We start from the raw sequence: 25,618 nt of genomic DNA, 5'->3' as shown, positions 1-25,618 counted from the left end.
TGATATCCAATGGAACTAGATTATCTGTATTGGGTTTTCGTCTCGACTTTCGAGGATTTCTTTGCTGGAAATATCAAAACCTCGGTACTTGCTCAATAATTACATGGGAAACTGCCAAGTTTATTCAAGTAATCGTTCCCAGTGGAAGGAAATGCTAGTGTGATACAATCCTTATGCTTTTTTTATCCTGTTCGCTGTAGAGATTGCAGCAGATTGCAGATTTTTATCGGAGTAGAAATACGTATAGGCAAACTGCTGACGTTTTACTTTGTTGTACTTTGAATAATCCATCTAATATATATATATATATATATATATATATATATATATATATATATATATATATATATGTATATTGATGTCAATGCATACTCTTGGCCAAAGTGCTTCCGTTGTAGCTTGAAAGCGAGCCTTGTACGATAATGTTATAAAAGAGGGAAATACCACTATGAAAGAGTGCTTGTGCTTTTTTATCCTATTCGTAATTGAGGTGACAGCATTTTTTATGCGAATGCAAAACCAGTTTTATTATTGTAAAATTTGTTTATTCACATCACATTATTAGCACAACGATCCGGTATCGTATCACCTAATAGAGATGAAATTTTTGTTGATAGGTTGGATTACATTTTGCAGACCTCGAACTGCGAACAACAACTAGTGGAAGACTATCAACGACTATTCCGCGATGACTTATTGACAGACTTCACCATTCGTGTTGGTGGACGGGAAATACGGGCGCATAGGGCGATTTTGGCTGCGAGGTGAGGTTTTCTTCTTTTCTTTCTCGGTAGCTGACTACTTGTCGTTCGGAAATTCCAAGAAAAAGCTTTTTTTTTGCGGAATTATTGCGGCTAGATTGTTGGTATATTTCATTAATGTATCTGCTTTGTTCTCTTCTTTCTGCGATGTTTGCTAAATTTTCTTTAGAAATAGTAAAACAGAATGTATGAGATCGTATAGGTGTTTGGGTTATGCGTTATTTCCCTGTTCTTGTCGCGTGTTCCGTAGTACTATGCGGCAAAAGTCTGCGAAAATATTACATTATCGATAATATCACTCTCATCCGAGGTATAGTAGTTTGACCGGGAGCGAATATGTAAAAATTAGCTGGAGCATGTTCATTGATTATCTTTTTTTTTTGCAAAACCATCTTTTTTGCAGATCACCGGTGTTCCAAGCGATGTTGATGCATGAGCTGACGAATGAGACGAAGAGCGTGAGCGATTTCTATTTGAATATGTATATAGAAAAGAGTATTGATCTTTTTCTTGGCTTAAGGGCGTGTTGGAAATATGTGATTTGGACTATGAAGTGGTGTACGAATTGATTTACTACATCTATTGTGGTAGATGTCAAAAAGAAATCGGCGACATTGCAACGGACTTGCTAATAGCGGCCGATAAGTATCGACTGGTGGAGTTGAAGGTGTGTATTTTTATTTTCCGAACATGCACTTGCGAAACTAAAAGTATTTGAACTTTTCTTTACAAAGGAAAAAAAAAGTCTCGGGTGGTCTGGAGGAAAGCGCAGCTTTGCTTGTGGTTTGGTTGATCAATGGCGCCTTGAAGACTTAATACACCGTTTATGCCGTAAAAGCATGAATACCTCTCCTGCAGGGCTTTGTGTGGCTCTTTTTTTGTGCATTAAGTGCATTAAGAAAAACGATTGACCTGATTTGTTGCACCATTCTTTTTTTTCAATGTTTGTTGAATGAAAGTTTTTGTTTTCCAGAATCATTGCGAGAAATTCCTTGTGGAAAATCTAGCGAATGAAAATGTATGCCAGCTGTTGATATTAGGCGATCTGTACAATGCCGAACGATTGCAAGAACGTGCTGTGCAGGTAGGACTGAGTTGCTCCATCTATTTCATGTAAAATTTGCTCATATTCTTACTGAATATGGTAGCGTATACAACAACTGCATAGAAGTAGTTCTAATTTTTTTTTCCTTTTTAGTTCATACTTCAACGCCCGAAATACATCACATCAACTCCTGGTTGGGATGATATATTAAAGCAACATCCACATCTAGTCACACGAATTGTCAATCATTTCGATAAGGTGCGTTGGTTTAACGTTTAATTGAACTAGTAGCAGTATTCTCGGTGCCCACGCCCCATTTACCATGAAAATGTGGACGCATTGAAGAGAGTAGGCAATGTTACTTTTTAGCTGATTGCATTACATTTGTATTGTACAAGCGCACAGTAAAATAAACCAACAGCAGTTTAGAAAGGTGCTCACAAAACGCTGAAAGTCACTGCAGTTGCTCGAATAGTGCAATAATTTTAAGGGACTTGGAAATACTGTAAGAATTAGTAAAAGACAGCGTATCACGATGTTGACGATCTTAGGATCTACACACGAATAAATTAGAGGTAGAGGTCTAGTTCAAAAGTACAATTGTGGTCACGTTCAATTCCCCCTCCTCCTCCTCCCCCCCCCCCAGCAATTTAAAAAAGGCATGTGAAGCAGCCTTCTGTGATATACTCTCTCCAACGATGCATCCTATTACTGCTAATAGAACGAAAACAATGCGCTTATGATTGTGCGCATGGGACAACTCCTGCTTATATGAGTTATAATAGTTGGATTGCGAATGTTGAATGACAGTGGAGACGTTCTATCGCGTAAGCAGCGGCATAGTTGAAAGGCGGAGTCACCAAATGCTACTATAAACGGTTTTCTATTGATTGCCTAGAAAAGTTGAGACGCTTTTAGTTGAAGTTCACCCTTACCCTTATGCATTCGTGGAGAGGTCCAACATTATAAATGTCGGGATACATTGAAGGGGTTCATGTAAGGACATGTCTGTGTTAAAAAAGGATCTTTTTCAAAGATCTCCGTTTCTGAACCCTTTCGGTAGCTTCCAACAGCTTCCAACAACAACAAACAGGACCTTCCAACATTCTATTCGCATGCTCTACTCTGAACCTGCATTGTTGCCCCATTGGTTACGTTTTATCTTGGGGATTGTATCTTATTAGTGTTTTGATGTAGTTGTAGGCTGACTGATTAATCAGTAGGTACAGTATTTGACTAGAAGAGGAAAAGTAACCACCTCGTTGATATTAATTGGTAAACGAAAATGAAAAAAGGAATTTATGACCAAATCGGAAATTCACACTTTGGTTAAAATGTATCCTTTAAACGAGCCAAATTGCTTTTTCTTGGTCAGCTGCTGGGAATGAATAAAGTTAATGACACTGATAAATTTTTCCACATTGCTACATCTGGTCAAGTGCTTTATACACTTCAATAAGTTGCAATCGGTTTGCTAAGTTGAATATTGTTTTAATTAGTTGTAATTTGTTGTAATATTGAATTTGTTCAGGCTCCTACGTCCGGCAGCGCTACAACGGATCCGCTAGCCATTCCCCCACCATCATTGTGAGCTCCGCACCGCTATTGGGTCAACGTATGATGTCACGTTTCACGTATCATACTTTATATGAGGTCCACTTTTTTCTATAGTGAAAAGCTTCAGTTATCTCTCTATAGGCCCTTTCAATCGTCTTCCTTAAACAGTTCTATTTTCCATATCAATCTGCGATTCATATTGCTTCTGCTTGTGAAAGGATTGCATAGTTTCCAGCCAGAAGTTGGCATCTTATTTCTTGATAGTGCTCGCTACCCTGCCACGTCTATCGCTATATGGGTCTACTGCTTTGCTACTACTATTACTACAATAAATGTTATGCTTACTAGTTGTAAATCGCGAATGTTGGGTGATTTCCTTTGCATCGTTCGGCCCCAGAATGCCAAAAGATCCCATATTCGATGCCTATTCACTGTTTTAGCGTGTGTAGCTTTTATCGAATAGTTTTACTCTAACCTTCTGTCCATGACAATTTTGACGGTGATAATTGTGGGTGACATTTGGGATGCTGAGCAGGGTCAACCGTTTTCACTATTGGACAGCAAAGCCGTGCCTCCGTGTTTCCAATTTACAGTTTTATGCCATTTGTTATTCGAGAAATCTTGTCTCTTCCGGTTGATTGATCTTTATGTGCAGAAAAAGCACAAATCACATTTGCATGTCGCGTCTACAGAAGCGAAGTAGTGCGATTTCCCATCCTTTTTCTAATTTTCGCATATAGTTGCGACAGAACAGCAAAAGAAACGGTGCTGATCGTTCAGTTATGCTTGAAGTAGTGTTAAAAATCATAGTCAATCAAGTTTATTGTAAATATCTGTTACTCGGGGTACTCCTATGCGCGATATTTGAATTTTCCTATGTTTTTCTTTATGAAGTGAGTATCGCAGGGAGCGTGTTTATTTGTGTGTTTACCTGTTTGACGTTTTCTTCCCACATTTATAATTATGCGTAATCAGTGCCGCATTGTACGTTATTTTTGCTTATTTGAATTGTTATTATGATGTGCTTTTAATTGCTCTGTCGTGATACGTCAGAATTCATTTTTTCCCCCTGAAGTTGCAGTATTTGTTCTTTGGCTTCCCTAACCATGTTCTTTGCCCTTATTATAACATATGCTATACATACATATGCTTAATAAACCAATTTCTCGAAGAAGATTGCATAGATAGGAACATCGTTACAGGGTTCGGAGTTAGAGAGGAGTTGAAGAAGGTCGTGAGGCCCATCGCTCCCACATCTGGCTGTTGTTAGGAGAGAATTAAGAAGCAGCGTATCATGATGCTGGCGATGTTGGGACCTCTCCACGTATAGATAAGGTAGATATGTAGTTCATGGGGCCGCGTATACAAGTCTGATTGCTTCCTGGTCGTGGTGGCCCTGCTTCAACTAAACGCAATCAAGTGTTCGAGTGTACGCATTGAGAAGCACTGTTATATGGCGAAAGATTCCCATAAATTGTAAAAAAAAAGTGCTGTCGTCCAACATATCGCTAAAGCCCATAACCTGAAAGGTCAACTGCCTGGAGGGAGCATGGAGTTTTTGGCAATAAACAAGCATGTAGTTCATGAATGTAAGTGTGACCCAACTCCAGAAAATGGTGTGTGAAAACCGCGTCTTTCCTACAATACAATGTATAACGGATAATAGAACGGGGAAACTCCGTAATGCATCAACGATTGCGCGAATGAGACAGCTTCTGCTGCTTATCGGTGTTATATTAATCACATTCGATTTCACACTTTCGGCCTCTGAAGAAGACGGACTCGCCGAAACAACTGTATCAGCTGTGCTCCCGTTGTGTATCGACTTGCACAAGCGGGCTTCAGTAACACTTCCACTTGACCCGATCGCACGCAAGGACTGCTGAGTGGCTTCTCTTCTCGCGAGAGACTCGAAGAGCAAGAAACGTTAGCCAACGATAAAGGATTACAGAAATTTCGTGTCTGACTCAACTAGAAGAGATAAATACTGAGTTATAGTGGGGTCAAAACGGTCATTGTACCACCTCGATTCCAACCGCTGTCTCCACCGCACCGCCGCGAGCGCAGCCGCTTACACAACTGCCCGTGCTTCATGTCGTTTTGACCCCACCATACATTCCATAGAGCGAGTACGTTGGATGATGTCAGTGGCGTTCGCGTAATGATTTCGTTGGAGAGACAGGATCACGTATATGACTGTTTCACACGTTTTTTTTTCTTTAGAATTAAGAGAATTGAGCATGATCATGCCTATAGTTGTACATCCATACCCAACCCTATCTGTTTGTGCAGCGTTTCGTGATACGTTTCGTTTAGAAGAGTTGGGGAAGTTCCACAGCGTTAATGAACGCCTGAGATAGATTGTTCGAACATTAAGTTTCAGTGTATGTGAAAGATTATGGTGTGGAACTGGATAGGCAAACCAAATAGGTGGTCACAACCCAGTGGTGAGCTGCTGTCATTTACTTGCAGTCTAAGGAACGGTGAACTTCATTTACGCTTCATTTTCATATGTTAGTTCATAAGTGAATCTATTTATCGTTTATTTGGAATTATTCAAATCTTTTACTCCTAGGCAGTCTCATTCTGGAACGGAAAAAGGGGAAGCACGCTTATAGACCTTCTTATAGGTCTGACCGTTTTACGGCTCTTGTTGAACGCCCCAGTAATTGGTGGGCATATGAAAATCGTCTAAACGCTAAGATTTTTCCATAGATAAGTCCAAAGTTCGGAGTTCCTTGAATCTTGGCATTGTAAAGTTGAATAGTGCACTACTTTGTTTAAGATTGTTATTCACCTTTATTCTGGCTAACGTTTCGGAGTCATCGCCTTCTTCAGAGCCTGGGAAATCAAAGACACATGTAATCTGTCCCCGCAAGCGCCTCATCACACCACCAAATATGACTTAGCAAAAAGATTGCTCAAAGACAACGTCAGAGAAGCAGACCACAATAGATCTTGATAGCCGTTAAGCCGCGATGTTAACGGTAACGATGTCCCTTGCATCTGATCCCGTAGGTGAAAACCTGCATAGGTATTGATACGGCACAAGCTTGTTGGTCACAGCGAGGCATTTTTCCCTACGATTCATGGTTGACTTTTGGCCCTTGTGCAGAACGCTTCCAATATTTTCCGCGCCAGAACGTCGGATTCGCGTGCACAGATCGTGACTGCTAATTTGAATGGATGTTTTTGTGGCACTCTCTGTGATGAGCAACTTAAGAGGTCGATGCTTTTGATTTTATGAACCCATCTAGGTACTCCTAGATTGGTTATTTCAGGCTACTGCGATATTAAACAATTAAGGGAGGTGGTCTCATGCCTGATTCATGTAGGGCATCTATTGCGAGAATTTTTTCGTCAGATACGCTAGTCAGTCATCTCACAACAGTTCTTATGGAGTTTCATGATCCTCAGGATGAATGTTCCTATAGAGTGTAACACATTGGATCATTAATTATCCTGTTATTAATCCTTGAATGTGTCTGAAATGTCCCGCGTCTACTTGACTGTAGTTTGACTATGTAGCAACTACGGAACGTATTATTACATAAAATAAACTCGATACATTCTCTGAAGAGACATTGCCTCGCATCTCCGCCAATCGATGGGACGATAATCGATCCGGCTATATCGCTGATGCTAATGAGATAGAATTCTGCTACGACCATGACTATGAACTAATCCTAATCATGCACAACTGTACAAAAAAATGGAAGGAGTGGAAAGCTGTCGCGGTCGTGAAAAAAGGATAAGCTCCGAGATCACTACCGCCGCCATCGCCCTATGGATTCCATCGATTGGTATGTGCACAGAGACAGGTGCCGGGACACATCAAGCGGACAAGATACGTTCTACGTCGAACATACTTTCCCAAAAATGTTGCTTTGAATGTATCTGGAATCTCTACCTTAGTCCAATGATTCCTCTTTGCAAAGATTAGGGAACCAACCCTTCAGCAACCCAGGAATCTGATGGCTCAGCGCAGATGGGAAGCAAAGATAGTGACACCAGCAGACACCAGGCAACGGGGTGGATCAACTAAGGAGAATATCACTTTCGGAAGAGCTCCACCAAAACAAGTGTTTCCTAGAAGGAAAAGATGTACTCCGCAGTAGATAGATCCTGCTGAGTTCTGAGATAGCACGATATAAGAGATAAGAGTTCTAAGATATAAACAGAACACGCGATGTGCGAACGGCGTATAAAAACCCGCAGCGAATTGCCCCAACCTTCAGTGAGATTCCAGCGATGCGGGCGTGATGACCGTAAAATGGAGGACACACGCCCCTCTCCCTCTAGAAAATGCTACCTGAGGAACCTATGATAAAAGACTGACCGATGCTTTAGTTGAATGAAAATGCATCACACTCAGAGAACAAGGAGAAACTTGCTGGACACGTGTTGTTCGATGACGGCTTCGGCCGTCGCGACAAACTCACTTGCCTCTGCGGTAATTCCGACTTAACGACATATGGAAAGTCGGGATTACCGCAGAGGCAAGTGAGTTTGTCGCGAAGGCCGAAGTCTAGCCAAAATCACTACATTGTTGCTCTACCAAGGTGCTCCAGTGTTGCATGCGAAGCCGAATTCAACAAGATGTCTCAGAAAAATGTCAAAGAAATCTCAGAGGTTCGCGATCATTCATAGTTGACTGCGTTTGGTCTACGGCGGGACCCTATGTATTGGTTCGATATGTATTTAAGTGTATGTGGTTAGACCTAGGAACAAGCAACAAAAAGCTAGGGACACCCGGCGCCGTGCCCACCTTTTCAACAGCACAGCACCTCCTGCTTTGATCTATGTTTCAGAAACCAGGGCTTTTTGCAAGCAGGAAGAAAATGCAGTGAACGTCATTGAACGCTCAATGGAAAGAGTGATGCTAGGAGTATCCCATCTCACGCAAGTCAGGGACGGGATTCGAAGTTCTGTCCTACGCCAACGATCGAAGATTACAGACCTCCGCTCGACCAGAGCCGTGAGCGACTGAGTTCCACGCGACGCAATCGCGACTGCCGCAGCAAGACCGAATGCGACCGCTGCAACAAGATCCAAGACCCAAGACCCAATGGTCAATTTTTCTTTCAAGGACTTCTTCACAAAGTCATTGGTCTTGGGTCTTGTTGCAGCGGTCGCGTTCGGTCTTGCTTCTTCACAAAGTCCTTGAAAGAAAAATTCGATGCTCTTCGTATCCGACGCGAAAGGAGAAACCACTGGGTGACTCTGGCACGCGATCGGGACAATTGGAAGGATTACTGGTCCCCGCCCGACCAGCTCGAAGAACAACGGGAGTGAAGGTGATCAAGGTGGTTAGACTGAGGAGCTCGAAAAAATCCGAGGAATTGTTGCTCTAACTTTTTGATGTGTGTCATGAATGGTTTCCTTAAATTATAACACAGAGGGTTTAGATTATGTTTCGGCAGACAACAGATTGTATTTACGTTTGATTGGAGCAGAGTAGTGAGTGGAGTAAATGTGTGAGGCGCAAAGAAACTGCATCAGTTACTGCAGATTTAGCGCGCTTCTCTGGACAAGTATAACTAATAATTATACCAGATGTTATTCTGAATGTTAGTCAGAGTGATTAAACAAAAAAAAAATTCAGACAGTGGACGGTGGTGTAGTAATGTAATGGCGTTGCATAGGGTCTCAGGAATGGTCAAGAAAATCTTCAAAATGTGAAATGTGGATCACTGAGTTCTCACCACGTTTCCGTTAATCGATAAATATAGATCTACTGTGATCTTTAAAGCCAACACCCCACGAACCCCGGGGTGGTGTGGGTTTTAGGTGGGTTATGCCTATACGGGGCCACAGATTGTGGGGAAGAGTCCATCGTGTCCCCATTGTGGGGAAGTTCCGTTCATTTCTTCCTAATTGTCGTAAAAAACGACCGGGAAGATGCAGCACGTGCACAAAGCTGGCGCGTTCCAATAGAACTCGTTGTAGAGAATAGCGCCCCGGAGCGCTCGAACCAACATCTTCTGGACCGTTTTTTATGGGGATTAGGAAGAAATGAGCGGGATCCCACCGATTTCTGCAATCTACGATCCTGTATAGTAGTTGACCATCGGAAATCCATATCACGTCAGATTCGTGGGGTGATGTCTTTAAGTTCTGATCCTATTTAGTTTTGAATTCTATCCAGAACTACGTGAAACTGTTGTTTATAATAGAAGATGAATAAAATCTATGATATTTGTAAGATACATCCTGAAGATTCCAGCGTTTATTCAAATCAACTTTACGTGAAGGTAATAAAATTATGATTATGAATGATAATAATCATTCATCATCATCCATAGCAGGCTGTTTAGCATTGCTTTTCTTACAGACGTCATGCTTTCCTCTAATTTTTGGAAAAGTGCTCCCAATATGTACCTAAAGGAAATTGAATTGAGATGAGTCGTTAGTAATATCGCACAACTACTATACCTTGCCATTCTGAATAACTTCGTAACTTGCGATTGAAATAGGACACCCGTCGATTTCGACCTTAAAAAGTTCCAAGCGTCTTTAAAAGCTTAAAAAAAGAAGTATTTATTAAGGATTTTTCTCTACACAAATTTGGTGGCAACCTAATTTTGGAGGGAATTGTGTTATTTGAAGGATTATGACCTCAGATAGCTCGATTTTTTTTTACAATCTACGTGGTCTACAACAATTTATTTGGTATACTTCGGCAAAGTATGTAGTTCGAGTCATGGCGATTTGGCTTATGTTGCGTTGCGTAAAATCGCTTCTATAGTTACAGTATCGCGCCCCGCTATGCAGTGAAGGATAGGGCATAGCGATGCAATGCATAACGGCAAGTGCTCTACCTTAGCGGCAAAAAAGAAGAAAATGGAGGTCGCATACTTTTTACTGCGAGACAAATCAAAACACGTCAAGTTGGGTCGTTGCGTATGACCGCGCCGCGCTTGAGGGTCCCAGCAAAGTTCCAGCCGATAAAATACGCGCACACGTTCGGTTGATGAATATTGACCAAATGGCAATAATTTAGCACATTTACAAAACGATGAGTCTGCAGCTCTTCCTATGATTACCGTAACGAAGGACGATGAACAGGAAGTCACGAATAGAGCGATCTTCCTAAGTAACGCGACGCCGCTGTCCATGCTATGAATGGTTGCATCCTTCACTGATTGTCTGTCGAATTGTAAGAGGCGGGCGCGTTTTGTTGGCGCTGGTGCTGCGGGCAAGATGAAGAAAATTATTGCAATTATTACAAAATTATTACAAAATGTAGCTTGGGGGATACTTGGCACTGCTCTAATCGAACTGTTCTCCAACTGCGCGTGGAGCGCAAAAAGCATTAGTCTTAGACGATCTATGACATGTTAGCTGAAGCTACTAGTAGAAAAAGGGGAAATTAGAGCTGGAACTACTAATGTATTGACCTTTGGGACTGACTCGCTGGAAATGAGTAGTTAAAACATATCATGTAGTTCTTTCAACGATGAAAAAGAACTGAAAGTGTCCTGAGATATGGTTTGTCCACATTTCGCATTTGACAGTTAAAGGCATCACTCCACGAATCTGGAGTGGTACGGGTTTGGGGCCGGTAATGTCTATGCGGTGGCCGTAGATTGTGGGGAAGAGAGTGATTCCGCTCATCTCTTCCTGTATTAGTGTAAACGGACGACCCCGGAATGCTGTTTCTTACGACGGTTTCTGTCGCAGTACGCAACCCTTGCGTCGCGGCTACGACGAATCGTCTAGACATTACCCGCGTGAAACCGGTATCACCCCAGATTTGTGGGGTGATGCCTTTAAGGACTGTCTTTGTGCACTAGGAGGGATTTTTTGCGCTCTTGGTGCAGCCAAAAAACAGGGGAACGGTCAAGAGGTGCCCGTGTGATGTGCCGCCGCGTATCCAGGAGGCCAATGAGCGTCGTTTATTGCATTGCGCGTCTCCTGGTACCGTCATAATCGCTACAGTAGCCTGATTGCTCCTCTTGTGCAACGCCTCCAAGCCACCCCTGGAGTCCTCATGACTTCTAAATAGAAGTTTCAAGGCCAGAGTTAGGTAGTGGTCATCTAAAACTCAGAATATTTATTTTTTTTTAAAGCAGAGCGAGTTCATGACAGCAACTGTTTTACTCAGAACTTTTTTTTCATACTTTCTTTGAGTCTTTGAGTGCAGTTGGCATGGATCTGACATAGAGTTTCTGGCAAAAACCTCATCTCTTGTCCAATACATTCCTCCTTTATTAGATTTTTGCCACTGCCTCTTTATCCCTTCGAAAGTATTCGATTGCCTCCATAAAATAAATGAATAAATAAGACAAACATTAGAGTTCCGAGCAGAATAAACACACAGGTTGACTTACGTTACACACGTTTTTCTTTCTACGAGAAAGGAAACACAGTGTATATAACGCCATCTCATATTCTGGCGATGTTCCAATTAGGACTGAATTTATTCGTTTCAACTTCCTACGCCAGGAAAATTTGATCGAAGCTATAACATCCTGCAAAACACGTGAACCTATAACACCTTCAAAGAAGTAGGGTGCGGTTGGGTCAAAACGACCTCAAGGTTGGTCCAGTTGCGCAACCAGTTCTGGTGCAGTGGTGCGAGCGGTTGGTTCCGAGGTGCACACATCAGTAGTTTTAAAGGCATCACCCCACGAATCTGAGGTGGTACGGATTTCAGATGGAGTATTCTCATACGGGATAGTAGATTATGGAGAGGGGGTAATTCCGTCCATTTCTTCTTAACTGCCGTAAAAACGGCTGCGGTGCGCGCACAAGGCTGGCGCGCTCCAACCGAACTCGTTGTAGAAAGTAGCGCGCCGGACCGTTCGAAGCCGTATCTTCCGGCCGTTTTTTACGGTAGTTAGAAATGGACGGGGTCACGCCTCTCGAAAATCTACGATCCCGCATACGAATACTCCACCTGAAATCTGTACCACCTCAGATTCATGGGTGATGCCTTTGAATGTAGCTACCGAGTGTCGATCTCCTAGATCCCAGCTGTTGCTGTCACTACGGGCCTTCTATCGCGGCCATCTGCGCAACTGCACCGAGCTTTAGATTATTTTGACCGCCTGCACCTTAGTAGTTCTTGTAGAGAGGTGGACATACCGCGCGCTTATGGATAAATCCTTGGTAATCGAAATCTTCCGCCTTCTCGAGATAGTAAAGTCTTATCCAGTTATGGAGCCCAGTCACCTTATTCCCTTTTATCTGGAGACAAAACTACTACCTTTATTTTTGTTTACTTTTAATTCGACAAATTTCTATGATTATTTTCTTTACGTGGTAATTCAAATGTTGCATGTTGTTCCTTCTATTGAGCGGGGTTTTAAACAGAAGGAGTGTAAAGTGCGAAGATTCAACCCCTCTCGAATCTTCCCATAGAGATTGCAACTTGTCGATTGTCAAATTGAAGCAAGAGCCAAAAATAATGGATACCTGAGCAGGTTTCTTGGAGTTTGTGCCACTAAACAGGGTCGATTGAGCAACGTTTCGTGATGGCTTCCTAACCTTCTACTTGGAAGCATAATGGCCAAAACACCCGTTCAAAATTTTGTTTGTGGTGATTTTTTATTGGCTGGAAGTTGGATGCGAAATATTTTCGAAAATCGCCGTATACAAGGCCGAATTGACAGTAATTCGCCACTGATTTGCATAACGCCTCCGGTTACAAAACGACTGAAGCTTGCATCAAAGTCAAAGTAAGGATGTGACGAATGGGTTGCGGAAGGTGAATTGGTATGGAAGGAGCGAACGTGCCTCAAGTGTGGAAAAGTTACGATGCAAGCGAACGCGAGGAGCGAAAATGCGTGCTGAAAGTTTGGATGCTACATACGCCTGTGTAAGGTAGTTATGTTAATTAACGTAATTACTAAATCAACACAACCCATTTAGACCTCAAGAAACCTGCTTAGGTAGCCATTATGACCTTACTTTGGAGTGTATCTCCAACTCCCTTTCCCCTGCTCTTTTCTTTCATATTTCAACAACAACGCAAAAATTTTCATTTTGAATGAGTTTAGTGGAATGTTTTACCTCTCCCATGAACACATGCTCAAAACCGGAGGTGTCCAGCTTCCCTTTTGATCGCGAATACTGTTCGAACCAGAGGCGTTCTATCCACCTCCGGAAATCGCGTTCACTCGATGCGAATGGATGCTCTAAAGGTGTGAGTGGCTTTGGATTCTATAATTAAAAGAAGAATAAAGCATTCATTAGTCCCAGGGTTTGTGGAACGAAATTTCAAAAAAAAAGAGGGAAGGTGTGCAGTCTATAGCTTCCAGAGCACTTCCAGAGCAAAGTATCATCGGATAAGTGCATTTCATTGATTCATTACCGATTTGAGCATTCTTCTCATCTTATCTCATAAAGCTTTGTCTTTCTCATTTACATACTTCAACTTTCACTATTTTTTTCCCAGTCATCAGTCACCTCTTTCTGTTTGTTGCACTATTTGAGACTGGAGAATCCGTACCTAATTTTTTATTGCATTGATATTCATAGATAGCATATAACGAAATGGTCACAGTGTGGAAATGGAAAATATTGAGTTCAGGTTATAGATTGCGAATGTGCCGCTTAGTGTTCCCTAATTCACCCAAAATAACGGCATGGGTGAGGCGTTTATTCCTACGAAGTACGTTAGAACGCGCCCCCTTGCAGACGCTCTGCTCCCCTCAGCAGCCTGCCTATTCATTGGTTTTTGTCCATCCTTCAATTTCAGCCTTTATCTTGTTCATTTTTGACTTTTTTTTACATGGATATCTTCCGAGGAGACCTCATTGATCTCCGACCGCTCGGACGCGGATCCTGCTCAAAGCTGGGACTCCCCAGCACATCTCGTGGGAACGAACGCCGTTTATCACGTCGTTTTCTAGGACGATAAGGGGAAATTGTGCGCGAACACGCTTATATTCGTAATCTACACTCCGAACCCTATATTTTACGCAAGGTTTCTAATTCTAATTTCCTGATACAGTGCCCTTAGAATGCAAAATTTTGTTTTTTGTAGATGAAATTTCTGATGTAAAAATCTACCAAGGCGATTGAAATGAAAGTGCTCTTCAGAATGCTCTTCAACTACTCGTAATTTTAACCACGATTTGGTAAAAAGATAGTTGTAGTTCTTTTCTTTTTGGAGTTTTAAAGCTGTTGGGTATTACTTTTGCGCTTATTTCATACTCTAACAACAAATATGACATCTATTCAGTTAAGCATATAAATTAAATCAGTAAACGGTCCACGAAAAAAAAATCAAAATCAGCTAAAACTGCGCCTTTTGGTTAACCTAGGCCCCCTTAATTGGGAAAGCCGGAGGAATTTGGATTAGGTGAAAAACTGGGTCAAGCGGATGTTGGGATTTTGTCGAACTGGGGTTGTAAGAGTGCTGTGAGAGCGAGAGGAAGGTCTTAAGGGAGTGAGAAGAGGAGAAAAAAAGATCGAATTCGCATATAGCCCTAGATGAAGTGTGTCACCCACTTTAGGCTGTACTTTCGAGCAGCCAGACTTAAAGATATAGCCGTACGGATTGCTTTGCTATCCGCGCAGGTCTCGCACCCTCTCTGGACTATGAGCCCTATCAAAGAGATTTTGGACAAGCAGCACAAATTGAAAGCGTATTATACACCTATACGCTACATTTCTCAGCGATGTGGTGCGGGTGTAGTGCAGTCGGTAATGGGTTGTGACGGCTCGATAGATCGATAGTTCGAGACCTCCCTAGTGCCGGCGAAGTGCCCTCTCCTTGCAGGGCCTTGATAAATTCTTACCAAACCCGTCTAGGAAGATAAAAACACTGAACATTGATTAACCCCAGACACTATATCCTTTATCCTTCAATAACCCAATACGTACTTCAGTGATAGGCGCAATGGTGCCGTGCGGAAGCGTGTGTTATGGTGCAGCGCGATTTAGGACCGTTTTCATTGGAGCGATAACCAACAATGGTGAATATTCTTCGCCTAGTAAAAGGATGAAGGATAAAGTTTCTGGCGTTAATCAATCCGCTTGGGATGCGCTCCCACGTTCAATTCAATTCAGAATCGCTTGGGATTTACGAATTGTTTTTTTCCTCCCAGACGACTCTGGCACCAATAGGAAGCGGAACCTCTAACTGCTACACTACACCCACCCCGTTTTTAGTATTGCGTTGAAATTGCTTTTTTAGAGATAATTCATGTATTACAAATATAAACTTATTGTCTCCTGAAAAAGCAATTTCAATACAGTCCTCTGCAAGGAAAAAAAAACATCTACAGTTGGATTTGGGGTAAATTTAGTGCAAACGTAGGCTCCATGTGTTGTTGAGTAACAGCGGTCGAAGTAGATTTCATACAGTACAATTCTGCATGATTTTGGAGAAAGAATTCGTCTGTAATCGGACAAAATTAGTTCCATATGCCTTTCCCAAGTATTTTTCGAAACGTAATTGAGGAAAATGATAAATTTTTCCTCCTATTTTCGAATTTTTCTCAACTAGCTTTTGAGAGAACCTGAACACCTACAGGGATCATAATTTGCCACCAAGGGTTTTCGTTGATCTTTTATCAAAATTTGCATAGCGCCGGATTTTTCAGCCGCGCTACCCTAATCGCGCAACGGGAGAAACCGCGAAATTTTGGATTTTGGCTGCGCGTTAAAATGTGCATGACTTCAAGCAATGTCTAACAATTCAGCTTTTACCTTATGAAAACTAAATTATTTTGAAGTTATGTAGAGTTATTTGTTATAGAGAGGCGTTTTTCTATAAGAACACACTTTCATTTTTTCACTTTTTGGCCTCTCAAAAGTTAGTTGAGAATAAGTTGAGAAATTCGCTGGAGTTTTGCTCTTCATGAAAAAAAAATTTCATGCACTTTTCAGAATTATGTCCAGTTTTTTTCTACGTTTTTTTTTTGCTTTTTTTAAATGCTGCTCTAAAATGTGGTAGATAATTATGTCTCACCCTGTACGTCCGACATTAACTCCAACTAGGCCACACCGACTTCAACATCGGGTGCCACCCACTGGGTCTCCAACTATGTACCTTAGCACCAATGAATCAATCCACAAAATGGCTTTGAGAAGGCTTTCGACATGTTTTCGCAGCCCTGTTTACTTAACCCTTAACTTCAAACCCTAAATGCCTATAATCATTTATTAAACCAAACCATATAGAACTGGAAAATGAAAACGAGACTGAGATTCTCATGCTGTGAAGACAATTTGTAAAAAAAAAAAGAATGCATTCACCTAATATTATATACAGATGCGGCTGTAATAAAAATTGACTACTTGTGTTGTTTTACTTATTAACTATTTTGAATCGAGTTCAATTCAATGAGACAATCACTAGTAACACCTCACGATAACTTTCAGATAAAACATCCTACCTTTTCTCTTGAGAAATTCAAACAACTTCTGAAAAGGTTTCGATCCAAGAATGATATCAAGGAACGCATTAACCTCTCTTGCTTCCTAAATGAAAAAAAAACTGTAGCTGTAAACCCTAGCTCAGTTAGTACAAAACTAGGATGCAGTATACTTCGTGAAGTGAAACTCGTGGCTCTGCTATCCCTGTCCTTGGATTGTAATTGTTCATCATGTCTACGAGCAGACTATAACTGGGCTTCTGCAGAAGATTTATGTCCATAAGCGTAAAGAATCTGAATGTAAAATTGGTTTCATCGTGAATTCCCGATGGATATCCATTTCTTACTCATAATCAGCCTCGTCTCGCTTACTATTGGGTTGTGTGCGTCCCTGATAATTGATCTGTATCTGATATGAGTGTGCTTTATTGCGATCGACGTTGCGAAGTGTCCTTGAGATTTTTAAGAGTTCGGCATCAGTTATATTAAAAGCTGAATGAGAATAGGTGTGGGGAATCTTATCCCAAAATAGTGCTTTGAAATGTTATTATTTAAATTTTTTAAAATCATTTTTCTGCCTATGTAAGGCTCATTCTTTTGCTTGAGATCGTTTTGATTCTGCCCCTCGTGTGCATGCAAAGCCCGCGATCCATACGTGTACGCGAAATTTTCGGTCGTCATCGAGCCGAAAAAGAAATGTGATGAACATCCCCGCACGTGAACAATGTCGGAACATCTAAACGCATGTCGCAAGAAGTAGCACCAAGACTCGGTGTTCATGGAGTTCTTATTTATTTATTAGGAACTCATTTCTGTCTTCATGCTGCGCATTTATATTATATACTAGTCTGAACGTGCGGCTGATGCCGGACTTCACACTTTTTGTAGTGTTCACTTCGCTCGCCTTCACCGATCGATAAGAAATAACAGTAGTGACTTTTTTTTTTGTAAAATTACAATTGTTTTTTTAATCAACCTTTTCTTCTATTTTTTTCCCCAAAAATTTAAGCATAGATCAAAGAATTCATGGCTCCCTAACCGCGTCAGTACAACATTTGGAGAACAATCAAACTTGATTTTACATCTATGTTTCTCTGAAACCTCCAAAATTTGGAACTATTATTCGAAGCATGAGTTTCCTCCGCTCTCAAAAATTAGCACAGAACCTGCCCCTATTCCGCCATTTCTTCCTTTTAAACTCCACCTCTTGATTTTACCAAACAAAAAAGTGATCTCCTCCACAACGGTTTACCGCCTCATAGTGGCGTGGAGGTGACACTGGGCGTCGAACTACGATGCACAGCGGAGGTTCCTCCTCCAGGAGGGGTTTCCAAGCTGAGACGGAGCTCGACGCATCCGACATTCCGACTTCTCGGAATCGGAAGCCTAGCTAAGAGTAAACCACTGCTAAGATTCACCACAGTCTTGGCAAAATGTCGCAAGGTGGCTCCCTCATCCATATAGGTTGAGTGACGACCTGTGGTGAAAGCTAAGCTCGCCGTGGCATAGCTGCTTAGTTTGGGGAAAAGTCCTTTTGCCACTCCAGCATATTCACTGCCTCAGTACCCTGCACACTGAGCCCTGCCGTCTTAGACGTCGGACTGGTATGGCGACCGGTGAGAGGCGATCAAATCTCAGGTTACTCAGGACGTCATTGATGCTGGACCAAGGCGACACACGCACGACTCGCAATGGAGTCTGTCTCAAACTGTGTACTTGCATCGCGAGAACATTGTCCACAGACGCTGACCTGCATGCCCTTCTCGGAGCTGCAGAGCGTATCAAATTTCACGTGAATGCTCCGCGGGAGACCAAGTGCAGAAGGAGCGACGTGCGACAGATGAATGACGGTACACTCGTCACTCGTGGAGAGAAGGTTCCGTCACCAAATGTAAGCGGTGTTGGTTTTGTTGTGCATCCATCTTGTCGATTCTCACGAGATCCTGTCACCTCGTCTGGCCATTCTTCGCCTCCGCCCTCTGCGCCAAAAACCCATCAGTATCATCAACTGCTACTCACCAACATCATCAGCTGATGATTCCGAATAGGACGCGTTTTACGAGGAGCTGGAGGAAGTAATCCGCAACGAGAACTCTTTCTACAAATCTGTTGTCGGAGACTTCAACTTAAAACTAGGAAAGGCCACAGAAAAGGAATACAGGATTGGAAGGTTTCGACTACGGGGACCGGAATTTCAATCGTCTCGCCGGGCTGTTGTTCGCCACTCGCCTCTTTCATGGGAACTCTCATGTGGACATGAGAATCGCCCAACGGTGCGACTCGTGCGGAGATCGACCACATACTCACCAACCGGTGGCGTCTACTTGACGTCTCAACAGCACCATCCTTTTGTAGTGGTTCTGATCACTGTCTCCTTCGTGCGAAAATATGACTTAGCCACACGATGGAAAAGAATATATGCTATCGGCAACGAAGGAGAAAAGAAGTCGCCTACGACGATTGCGTACTCGAGGACGCTTTGTCCCAAGATGACTGGCACATCGAGGAGGACCCAAACGTGGGCTATGAGATGTTGTTCAGAAGATTACGAGCCTGTGCTGAGCGTGCCTGGAACCCGCGACAAAATTGGATCGAATTTCGAAGACCACCAAGGAATTGTTGGAAAGAAAAAGGGCTTTGAGGTTTGATCCCAGACCAGTGGAGGATCTCGCGAACCATTCTTATCCATAAGAAAGGTGAGAACTTTTCGAACTACCGTCCGATATGCTTGCTGAGCGTGTTATACAAAATGTTCACCAAGATCATCCTCACGCACAAGTCTTGGATGTTGGATGAAACCCAGCCTCAAGAACAAGCTGGATTCCGTCAGAGGTTCAGCTGCTTGGACCACATCCAGACCGTGTCGAGGATCATAGAGGTTTGCCGAGAATACCGCCTGCCCCTTGTTCTAACCTTCGTCGACTATGAGAAAGCCTTTGATAGCGTAGAAACGAATGCAATACTGTCAGCGCCGGTCGATCAAGGTGTGGACGCGTCATATGTGAGGCATTAGGCAATTGCTACGATCGATGCACGACTAAGATACAGCTTTTCTAGCGCCCCCTCACCATACCCATTGGAAAGGGGGTACTACAAGACGATACTATATCGCCGAAGCTGTTCACGGCTGCATTGCAATGGATAATGAAATCACTACCCTGGCAAGAAAGGGGCATACGTGTTGATGGAAGATTTCTTTCGAACCTTCGTTTCGCGGACGACATCGTTCTCTTTTCGAGCAGTACCAATGAAGCAGAAACGATGCTCAACGAATTGACCGAAGCAGGGAAGAGAATAGGACCGCGAATGAACAGAAAGAAAACACAGTTCATGAAGAACGCCTACTGCGAGGACGGAGGAGTACAACTTGAAGGCTCCCAAATCGTGGAAACTTCCTATAATACCTCGGACCAACTGACGGACCAAGATCTTCGTGCCCATCTGTTCGACTCGACAGTTCTTCCGGGGCTCTGTTCTCCTGGATACATCCTGGATGACAATGGCGAGAGAACGAAACGAGTGGAAGAGATGCTGGGGCCCGCACGTCCAGTGAAGACGGGCCATCTAAGCATCTAAGTAAGTGATGAAGATAAGTCTATGTCAGATCACGTGATCGTGTGTTGGCTAGTATTGTATCTAAGCAGCCGTTTGTATGTGTGTTTCTACTTTGGCAAGAAAAGATGTCAGCAGCAACAGAAACCCATTCTGCCGTTGGGGCTCCCGCGCACCAATCCGAGGTTGTGGGACCGTATCCCTCTCTCTTAGGAATTTCCTGAGTGAGCCACAGACAGACCCACACACGTGACAGAATAAGCCCGTTATTATATAGCATGATAGTTTGCAAATTTGGAAGTGTACATTCACATTAAATTTCATTCGCCTCACTAACATATGATAGAAACTAACTTGGCCTACTAAAGCCAACGTACACAGGAAAACATTCTGCATAATGGTGGAGAAGTAGAGTGCTGCCCTATCAGGTGCATGGCGATGGTTCGGCATCCCACAGGTGCTGAGTTTTGCATCTTTATAGAGTATTTTCGTGACACACACACAAAGATTAGGGAGAAAGGCACAGAAAATGCAAAAAAAAAAATTAAAAAGTGTACAAAGAACATTTTCAATTATATTTTGGAAATAATACTAATAATGGGAGAGCAAAGTAAACTTAAGTTTAAGATTAAGTTTTTAATCCCAAGTGACAGACATCTGGTGCAACTTTGGGACGATTCTGTGGTTTTCAGAAGAGTTTGTCAATTGATTATATGATATGATATATAAAAGCATAAAAAAAAACAGGAAAAATGACAAATGGCGACAAGACTTTCTGTCCAGCCTAGTATGTGGTAAGTATATGTGCATATATATATATATATATATATATATATATATATATATATATATATATATATATATATATATATATATATAGTAACGAGCTTAGTCCGTGTGTGTGTGTGTGTGTGTGTGTGTGTGTGTGTGTGTGTGTGTGTGTGTGTGTGTGTGTGTGTGTGTGTGTGTGTGTGTGTGTGTGTGTGTGTGTGTGTGTGTGTGTGTGTGTGTGTGTGTGTGTGTGTGTCTGCGTCTGATACGCGGTCACTCTACCTTTCCACCATTGCCCAGAGCTACACACACTGTCATGTATGTTTGCTCTGACTGCCGAGTTAGTTTATCTCATATGTTAGTGAGGGTAAATAAACTTCTATGTGAATGTAAACTTCCAAATTTGCACACTATCATGCTATGTAATAACGGGCTTATTCTGTCCCATGTGTGCGTCTGTGTGTCCCAGTCAAGAAATTCCAAAAGGAGAGGGAGACGGATCGCATTGCGTCGGATTGGTGCGTGGGAGCCCCAGTGGTAGAATGGGTTTTTATGACTCATTCGCGTATCTATGTCCAAGCGAATTTTCCTGTTGCTGCTAATATCCTTTCTTAAAAAAGTGGAAACACACATACATGGCTGCTTAGATACAATACTAGCCAACACACGTTCACGTTGTCTGACGTTGAGTTTTATCTTCATTACTACTATGATGATATTCACCTCATTTCATGTTAGCATATCATTCTGTGATAATAGTTGAGAACAGAGGAAACTCATGCTTCAAATAACGTTTCCAAATTGTGGACGTTTCAGAGAAATATAGATGTAAGATCGATTGTTCTCCAAATATGGCTGTGACGCGTTTAGGAAGAAAATCATGAAATCTGTCATCTACGTTTAAATTTGTGAGGAAAAAAAATGGAAGAGAGCGTTGATAAAAGAACAATTACAATTTCACAAAAAAAAAAGTCGCTACTGTTGTTTCTCATTGATCGGTGGAGGCGAGCGAAGCGAACACTACAAAAAATCCGAAGTCCGGACGTTCAGACTGGTGTATATGTATATATATATATATATATATATATATATGCATATATGTATATATATACATATATATATATATATATATATATATATATATACATATATGCATATGTATATTATATATATATAGATATACATATGATATATGTATATCATATATATATAAGATATACATATGCATAATGTATATATATAATATATATATATATATATATATATATATATATATATATATATATACATATACCAGTCTGGCTAAAGCCGAACTTCTGACTTTCTATGGTTTTCGCTTCCCTCGATTTCGATTTCATCGATCAATTAAAATTAATAGTAGTGGGATTTCTTGTATAGTTAGAATTATGTTTTAATTATGTTTTCCGAACAATTTCTTTCCTTTCTTCTTTCTTCTTCTTCAAAATAAGCTAAGGCCAAAGATTTCATAGTTTTCTTTCTAAATGCTCCACTTCTACGTTTACAGAACATTCAAACTTCAGCTTCAAACATTCCTTCGATTCCAATGTAGTATAGACACAATTTGAAAGTATTGATCGAATTATAGGGGTGGATGTAGTGTAGCGGTTAGAGATTCCGCTGCCTAGACGTTCGATCAGAGGTTCGAATTCGCTCTAGTGCTCAGCAATCCTTTCATCCTTCCGAGGCCGATAAATTGGTACTAAACTAGTCTGAGAGGATAAAAGCACTAACTTGATACATCAGCTAGCCCCCGCAAGTCACTGTATGGGCCAGTTAAACGTCCGTAAAGCGCAGAGAGGTAGATACCCCGAGGAGTCAGGAATAGGATGAATTGAGAGTGAAGGCCATCAGTCAGGCGGAACGGATTCTGTTCGAATTTGATGAAGCTGTAAAAAGATGGGTCTCCAGTTGAACTTGGGGAAGGCGATGTCAGTGAGGAAAGGATGGGCTTCTGGTGTCCGTTTCACGCTCAACGGAACGAACATACCCAAATGCTCCAGTTATGTATATATAAGTAGGAAAATTAACACGACCTGGTCTCCGAGTAGAGCACGAGGAAACGAGCGGCTTAGGGAGCATATGAAAGCTGTGGCGATGTAGTGAAGAAGGCTAGGAACACTTAGCTCCGTTCTCATCTAGCCAACACAGGTATTCTCCCAGTTTCGACCTACACCTCGGAAACCTGGGCGTTTTGCAAGAGGAGGAAATTGCGGCTACCGATCATTTAACGCCCAAGTGAAAGCGTCATGATAGGATTATTGCGCTACGTGATCGATCAGAGACGCTGCCGTATATCCCAAAGAAAGTAAGATTAGGAATGACCGCCGACGTGATGGTCAGACCTCTTTACAAACCTCTTCAAAGAAAGATATGATCCTCGTCTTGCTTAGCGGCTTCTCTTCGAGTCTCTTCTCTTATATGGTAGCTGTTGGTTTATAAAAGTGTTGAAATGAACTTAATTAGAGCAATCCCACTTCTTATTTTTAATCTGATTCAAGTAATACAACATCTGAAAATAAGGTACGCTCTGATTTTCAGCACAGAATAAGCACAAATTCACGTACTGAGAACTACTGAACTATAATAGTGTATAAATAGAGTTATGCAGTCTTCTTAAGACATTTTCCATTACTTCTGTCATTTGTTTTGTTCTTAGGGCACCTCTAAGGTCATGCAGGGTAGGGTCCGAAAAACAAGCGCTTCTGGAATTCCTAGTGCTCAGAAAAAAAACAACAGCTTTCTTTTTTAGCATGTAATATTATTACCAAAAACTACCGCTTTTGTTTTGGAAATAAAGTATATACATAAATTATTGCATAAATATAATTCCAGCTAACTGCATGGCCAGTCCTCGCATCCTTCTGACGCATGAAGCCTAACTCGCTCACTGAAGCTCATTCACTAACAAGGACACTAATATCTTATGTTTTGATCACTTTTTTTAAATGTTCCGTCATGTCGCCTCTTCTCTATACTATCTCTAAATAACTTCATCTTATAGACTTCCTCATCTTCTAGCTGGCTTGGTCTTGTCTAGATTGTGCTGGTTAGTCGTTTGAGGATCACGAAAGTTAGTGAACCCTCTTCGTTCAAGGTTTCTCGTCAGGTTCGCTCTATATTACAACGTGCTCCTTCTGGGGCTAAGTTGTTCGTATCCCGATATGTTAAACAAACCGGATTGGGGGAGTAGATGTCATGAGAGGACTATTCACTTTCTGGAGTAGGAGAACGACATGTTGATGCGTTTCCGCCACGAAAAGGACTGCGTCAGGGCCCACTGACAATGAGTTTGCCGTCTTTTTCTTAACTATCCTGACATGAACAAATGTGTTTTTTTTCTTTTGGTGCACTATCTGTGTATGCGAATAAATAAAAATAAATAAATTGACGATTTGTTGAATATGTTGTACAATGAATATGCGAACTGATACATATCAGAAGTGATTCGATAACAATTTGGTCGTTTGGTTAAGTATTGGAGTTTCTCTTTGCTCCAATGGAAGCAAAGTCAGATCTAATCTTTTTTTCTCGTGATATTTTGCTCATTTTGAAACTTCACAAAAATGCTAGTTGCAGAGGGTGGATACAGTAAGAGCGTAACTCTTCGACAAAAACGAAAAAAGGGCTGGTCCTCCTTTTCTTCGCGTTTTTTTTCATAATGGGCCTCAGTTTGGTCTCTGTTATTATATACCCGGGTATAACTTTATTTGTAAACGCAAGAGCAATCGAGTCGAGGTAGAGTTCTAGGCTGGTCGTTAAGGGAATTACCTGTGGCTACTTATTGGTTGGGCGCAATACGATTTGGTTGAGAAATAAAGGTACCTGACCCTCGACATGAATAGATTATCCGACTCGACTCGAACCTCCGATCGATCGTGCAGGAAGCGGAACCTCTAACCGCTACGCTACACCCACCCCAGCTGTATTTTCAGCTCAGCTCGGCTACTGATGATTCTGAGCTGCATCATATGTCAGATTATTTTGACCCGACTGTGAGCAAACAATGAACTTTCTATGCAACTATTGCTAAGACCTACATGGAAGGGTCTGTAACGACAACGCGTACGCAAAAACGAACACACATCGGTACATGCCTGAAAATAGAAGCAGAATTTAATTGTAATGACGAGAACAACATAGTTTAGTTCATTCAGTTTTCTAAATGCTGTTAAAAAAAGTAAAGGAGAGCGAATAAAACATCGAAGCGGTTCGTGTTACTTTGCAAGATTTAAATAAAGATTTAAATAAATCATTGTTTATTATTTAAACACTTGTTCGCGTTGTAGGCGTATATAGGAGAGGCATGGAAGAAAAAACATAGGATTCTTGTGGAATCCTGCAAGAAGTGTTATATGCTGAATATGTTAGGTCTTTTTGAATAGATACTCTACGAAGACGCATTTCTCCACAGAATTCAAAACACCGCTTCTGCGAACAGCGTGTTTCATCAGAGCGGCGTTTCCGAAAATGTGAGGAAATACTTCATATTCAGTGTGATCGTACAAATCTATTCTATTCTATCACCTAACGTTGTTTTGTTTTGTAGAGAAAAAATCGCAGGAACGCCAGAGGAGAAGAAG

The 25,618-nt window shown here is 41.7% G+C and overlaps 2 protein-coding genes across 3 annotated transcripts in view; one reads left to right on the top strand and one right to left on the bottom strand.

The window, feature by feature from the left end:
* The window catches only part of RB195_004769 (uncharacterized protein), a gene marked incomplete at both ends in the record, with an annotated part of 53,208 nt that extends 49,811 nt beyond the window's left edge, over positions 1-3,397 (top strand). For both annotated transcript variants that reach the window (XM_064182756.1, XM_013441650.2), the window contains 6 exons: positions 637-764; positions 1,165-1,219; positions 1,282-1,428; positions 1,735-1,845; positions 1,960-2,064; positions 3,338-3,397. In XM_064182756.1, the coding sequence (XP_064034022.1) occupies positions 637-764; positions 1,165-1,219; positions 1,282-1,428; positions 1,735-1,845; positions 1,960-2,064; positions 3,338-3,397 (606 nt within the window). The remainder of the gene's footprint in view (positions 1-636; positions 765-1,164; positions 1,220-1,281; positions 1,429-1,734; positions 1,846-1,959; positions 2,065-3,337) is intronic.
* Positions 3,398-9,648: 6,251 nt separating this feature from the next.
* Positions 9,649-25,130, bottom strand: RB195_004768 (uncharacterized protein; the record flags this gene model as incomplete). Its single annotated transcript, XM_064182754.1, has 9 exons — positions 9,649-9,744; positions 9,799-9,858; positions 11,697-11,837; positions 12,454-12,555; positions 13,381-13,505; positions 16,716-16,800; positions 16,868-16,988; positions 17,042-17,186; positions 25,076-25,130. The coding sequence occupies 9 exons, from the start codon at positions 25,128-25,130 to the stop codon at positions 9,649-9,651; spliced, it is 930 nt and encodes a 309-aa protein (XP_064034021.1).
* Between the last annotated feature and the right edge of the window lie 488 nt (positions 25,131-25,618).

The sequence above is a fragment of the Necator americanus genome, chromosome I (assembly GCF_031761385.1).
Source record: "Necator americanus strain Aroian chromosome I, whole genome shotgun sequence".
NCBI classification, from domain to species: Eukaryota; Metazoa; Nematoda; class Chromadorea; order Rhabditida; family Ancylostomatidae; genus Necator; species Necator americanus.
The sequence above is the reverse complement of the archived record's forward strand: the minus strand, read 5'-3'. Positions and strand labels throughout refer to the sequence as shown.